The following is a 5729-nucleotide window of genomic DNA, read 5'->3' as shown; positions in this document are numbered from 1 at the left end:
GGGGGGGGGGGGGAGAATGGCAGCTCCTGCTGAGATGTGTGCCCTCATCTGATTGGCTGACGATGATGTCACTTACAGTTCCAGGACCATCACCATGTCGCTCTTCGATTCGAAGGCGTCTATGCACTGGACCAGCTTGGGGTGGTGCAGACAGTTCATGATGTCGATCTCCTGCCTGATGCTCTCCTTGTCCTTGGCGGAGTACGCTTTGAAGAATTTTCCTGCCCAAATTTTCCTGGTCTTCTTGTCGACCAGCCGGAACACTTGTCCGAATTTACCGCTGAAAGATGGAGAAAAAAAAGGTCACATGACACTCAGACACACGACCAACGTCCACATGTTCAATAGGTCATATTGGTTCAGCACAACATTTACAACCAAGTGACATCACCGCTCTCCAGATATAAGATATATCATACAGGATGAACATCACCGCTCTCCAGATATAAGATATATCATACAGGAGTGACATCACCGCCCCCCAGATATAAGATATATCATACAGGAGTGACATCACCGCCCCCCAGATATAAGATATATCATACAGGAGTGACATCACCGCTGTCCCCCAGATATAAGATATATCATACAGGAGTGACATCACCGCCCCCCAGATATAAGATATATCATACAGGAGTGACATCACCGCTCTCCCCCAGATATAAGATATATCATACAGGAGTGACATCACCGCTCTCCAGATATAAGATATATCATACAGGAGTGACATCACCGCTCTCCCCCAGATATAAGATATATCATACAGGAGTGACATCACCGCTCTCCAGATAGAAGATACACTGTAAGGGGAATTTATCAAAACTGGAGCAGCTGTGCACGGCAACCAATCAACTTCTCTCTTTCATTTTCAAATCTAGACTGAAGAGAGAAGCCGATTGGTTGCTATGCACGGCTGCTCCAGATTTTGTCTGCTCCAGTTTTGATAAATTCCCTTCACTATATTGCCAAAAGAATTGGGCCCCTCCCCCTCCATATCATTGGATTCAGATGTTTCAGTCCCCTCCATGGCCCCCGGTGTATAGGATGAGGCACCTCGGCGTGCAGACGCTTCTACAGACATTGGTGAGAGAACGGGTCGCTCTCAGGAGCTCAGTGACTACAAGCGCGGTGCCGTGATAGGTTGTCACCTGCGCAATAAGTCCGTCCGTGACATTTCCCGGCTACTAAATATTCCGCCGCGGTCACCTGTTACTGGGATTATAACAAAGTGGAAGCAACTGGGAACAACAGCAACTCAGCCAGGAAGTGGTCGGCCACGTCACATGACAGAGCGGGGTCGGCGCATGATGAAGCGCACGTCTAAGACTGGGATGCCATTAGAGTTCATGTGTGTGTAAAGGCGTCCCAATACTTTTGGTGATATAGTGTATATTATACAGGAGTGACATCACCGCTCTCCAGGTTATCGCAGGGCAGCGACGTTAAGTTGGTACTCCCAGGGTTGAGGATGGCATGGCTCTGAAATGATTTACAACATGACTTTGTGTCATGTTTGCACACAGCCCTCTCCTCTGCCTCCTCATTATCTGGCACCGGCTCCCCGATCTCTGCACATATGTCGGGATCTATGTGAAGAATGTGCCACAGACATTATGAGACAATTGGGGATTTTCCCAGTGGAAGGAGGAATGGGCACCCAGATCCAAACGCCATTCCTTGTCATCCACCGCAAGTTATTATTAAGCAGCCGCTGTCATGTCTGGAGGGATAACGCTCCCGCGGCGGATTTTTCACACGCTGTGACATTGGGAAACTTTTAATATCTGCGCAACAAACAAATGACAGACAGCCTGCACGGCATGTACGTCCTCATCCTCCAGAGGGGGGATCACACGACACTCCGAAAACAAAACCCTCATCTCACAAGGACTCTGCGATACTCAACACTCACATACATAAACCGTTACTAACTTTTCCATGTTTTGCAGGGGCCTCGGGGTGTTTTAGAACCTTATGGGGTCTCTTTTTGCTGAGCCATTCCCCCTGCGTTCTTAGTATACTTTCTTTTGAGATTGAATGCAATGCAATACTGCACAATGGCCACTAGATGGCGCTGAGGAGCATAGGCTCTACTTGTTTCCTATGCTCCTCAGCTCCATCTAGAGGCCATAATGAGGTATTGCATTACATTCAATCTTACAAGAACATTTGTTTTTTGCCTCTATTCACACAGAGTGAATGTTCACAGAGATTCACGGGGGGGGGAATGGCTTGAAAAATGTTTATAGATAGCCCCCTAAGTGTCATACAGAACCACAGAAGATATTCCCTTCTACTCACTGCTGTTCACATCGATCTTCTCGCTAAATAACCAACTGATGACAACATTGTATTGTGGGAGGAGGAGAAGGGAGCTGAGATCATTCTTTATAGACAAATACATATATAAAAGTATTTTTATCTCCAGCTCACATGAAGGAGAAGGTGCCAGAAGATCATCTGAACTGGCCATGTGTGAATGGATCAGGGGATGATCTGTTCACTATAGGATGCTGTACACACTGATGGCTGGGTTTTGTATTTGTTTCATTGAGGGCCGGTGCACACCTAGGCGACACCCCACCGCGCGGCAATCATGCACGATTCCGCGCGGTCCGGAGTCGCCCAGGTGTGGACCGATCGTGCAGAGGGTGACATTATTTTTCCATAGCACACCAGTCGCGCCGGGCGGTTCACGCAGTTTGCCGCTGCGATTCCGCCCGTGCTTCTGAACACTTCCTAAAACAGCCGCTCATCGTGTATCGCAGAAAAAAAGGCGTTCTCGTGCACGATTGCCGCGCGGTAGGGTGTCGCCTAAGTGTGTCACCGGCTCTGTGAGAGTTTATTTCCACTTTGTCAGCAAAATTGGGTTAATGTTTACTTTAGATTTGTTACATGTTTTCATTTACAGCCTAAACTTTAAAAATAAATGCTTACAATGTATCAAAACTATCACAGAAGTCATGTGATCACCAACCAGTTCACATACACTAAAACAGCGCTCGCCAACCGGTGGTCCGTGGACCACTGGCGGTCCAAGAGAAAATGTTGGTGGTCCCCGGGCCCCTCTGATGCCGTGCAGGCTGGGCCGTCATTGAAGCGGTACGGAGGCTCCGGGGGCTGCCTCACACTGACTTTATATATATATATATATATTTGAAAAAAATGTATATTAGTGGTCCGCGTGATTTAAAATGATGAATTTAGTGGTCCATGAGGTCCGAAAGGTTGGCGACCGCTGCACTAAAAGAAAGAGAGTTCCCCCCGTAAGGTCAGATTGCAACATTTGGAAGTAATAATTATACAAAGTTGCCGTCTCTCTGCGCCTTTCCCACATCATCATCATCATCTGTATGAGCGTCGGAGGTGTGGTGTCACCTTCCCTGGACACAGCTTCTGCTACAAATCATATTTGTATTTTTTCCTTTTTCGGCCCGTCCAGCTGAAGGATTTCCCACACTCCGGTATGTGTGAACGGCAGGAAGTATAAATCATGTGACCGTGAGAGTGGCAGCCCAGACTGGTGGGACGCGGCGGAAGGGCACAATAAAGATCCCACAACGGTTCCCACATCGTACTCACGTCCCCAGCCGCTCCTCCACATCATAGAACTCCGACACCTTCTGTGTGGTGTTTAGGACGACATTCCGGTACTCCGGCTCCGTCTCCTTATCCTCTGCGGGACACAAACACACAATTTATATTCCCAGAAACCTGTTCCTGGATGAGAACACTTACCCCCTCCTGAGTCAGACTCATAATATAGCTCCAACATATACCGCGGCGCTGTACAGAGAACACTGAGCCAGTCACATCAGTCTCTGTACAGAGGAACTTACACTCTAATGTCCCCTCCCCCCACACAGTCACATCACTCTCTGTACAGAGGAGCTTACACTCTAATGTCCCCTCCCCTACAGTCACATCAGTCTCTGTACAGAGGAGCTTACACTCTAATGTCCCCTCCCCCACACAGTCACATCACTCTCTGTACAGAGGAGCTTACACTCTAATGTCCCCTCCCCTACAGTCACATCAGTCTCTGTACAGAGGAGCTTACACTCTAATGTCCCTCCCCCCCCCACAGTCACATCAGTCTCTGTACAGAGGAGCTTACACTCTAATGTCCCCCTCCCCCACCACTCATATATGTATATATTGGTCACTCACCATCATCAGACACTTCAACTTCATCTTTATGTCCTGGAGGAATATAAGAGAAAGTGATTGGTTGTTGTGATGAATGTTGGAGAGTGGGGAGGACTCATTGAGGCGGATTTACTAAAGGAATTCCGAATCTTTACACATCTCTGTGATAAGTAACATTTACAGTCTCCTGAGTCCCAGATCCAGCCTATATGTGACGTACAAAATACTTCCTTTTCCCTCCCCTGACTGAGCCAAATCCTCCTTCATTTCTGTCTCACCCCCTCCCCCTCCCAGGCACTGCAGCTCACAGTGGGAGGGATTCAGCTGCAGAGACAGCGCTGTCAATTCAGAAAGCAGTGGGTTGGACTGGGCGGGGCCAGGTGCTGAATGACAAGCTACAGGCAGTGACAATGTTGATAGCCACACCCCCTCTGTAACATTTTCTCCTCCCACTCTAGTGCAAGCCGAGTGTGACAACTCTGCTCTGAATTCAGAAGCAGTGCAGCGTCGTTGTCACCCCGTCTCAGGAAGCTGCATTAGGTGGACTTCACCGGCAGCACCAACAGGTATTTGTGGGACTTTGAAGGGGGACTAGGAGAACATTGTGAGATCAGATGGACTTGTAATGAAGCGCTGCAGCACATAGGATTTAATGGGGTTAGGGGGGGGGGGCAGATTTCTACTTGATCCTGTCATGTGACCAGCACGACCAATCACGTCCATGATGGGATCACTGGATCAGCCCAAATATCTCAGAATTCTGAAGAAATGAGAAATGTTTTTGGGTGGCGTGGCCCTTTAAAGAAGCCGAAATCATTCCAATTGTTACCTTCGACCTCCTCTTTGTAGGCCACGAAGTCGGACTCCTGGCTGGGCTCGCTGGTTCCGTACACGCTGGTGGCCCGGACCCGGAACTTGTACTCGCGGTCGTGCAGCAGGTTCTCCACGTTGAAGGAGGTGCTCCGGCACTGCGTCAGGTCGGCCCACGCCTTGCCCACCGAGTCCCAGATCTCCACCGTGTAGGACTGGACCACGCTGCCTCCGTCGTAGGTGGGGCCGTACCAGGACAGGGTCAGGGCGGACCCCTTCATCACCGAGGCGCAGGGCTGCCCGGCCGGGGGGTCCGGCTTATCTGCAAGAGAAAGTCAAAACCAGAGGTGATGATGGAGCGCGGAGGGGAGAGGACAGCAGCTGCTTGTATGCTTAATTTAAAAATCTGCCCCTGTGCCAGGAAGCACCGCCTACATGAGGGTGACAACTATGCTCTGAATGCAGGAGAAGTGCACCATCGTTGTCACCCCCATCACAGGAAACTGTGTGTACAGTGGCGGGATCAGCAGGTATTTTAGAAACTCTGCAGGGGGACTGGGGCTAGAGAACAGCAGCTTCTGAGAAGTTTTTTTCGGGGGTTGGGCTCCGCCCCTTAGTTCCAGTGAAGGGAACTCTTAAGGCCTCAGCACACCAAGACATTTTGGACAATTTCATGCTCCCAACTTTGTGGGAGGAGTTTGGGGACGGCCCCTTCCTGTTCCAACATGACTGCGCACCAGTGCACAAAGCAAGGTCCATAAAGACATGGA

At 49.6% G+C, this 5729-nt stretch overlaps 1 protein-coding gene across 1 annotated transcript in view; it reads right to left on the bottom strand.

Moving 5' to 3' along the window:
• The window catches only part of MYLK (myosin light chain kinase), a gene marked incomplete at its 5' end in the record, with an annotated part of 71292 nt that overhangs the window by 49592 nt on the left and 15971 nt on the right, over positions 1 to 5729 (bottom strand). Inside the window, 4 exons of the mRNA XM_018572988.1 lie at positions 77 to 280; positions 3583 to 3676; positions 4171 to 4203; positions 4979 to 5281. Of these exons, the coding sequence (XP_018428490.1) occupies positions 77 to 280; positions 3583 to 3676; positions 4171 to 4203; positions 4979 to 5281 (634 nt within the window). The remainder of the gene's footprint in view (positions 1 to 76; positions 281 to 3582; positions 3677 to 4170; positions 4204 to 4978; positions 5282 to 5729) is intronic.

This window comes from Nanorana parkeri, unplaced genomic scaffold (assembly GCF_000935625.1).
Source record: "Nanorana parkeri isolate BGI_ZX_2015 unplaced genomic scaffold, ASM93562v1 scaffold2196, whole genome shotgun sequence".
Lineage (NCBI taxonomy): Eukaryota > Metazoa > Chordata > Amphibia > Anura > Dicroglossidae > Nanorana > Nanorana parkeri.
This window is presented reverse-complemented; position numbering and strand designations above follow the sequence as displayed.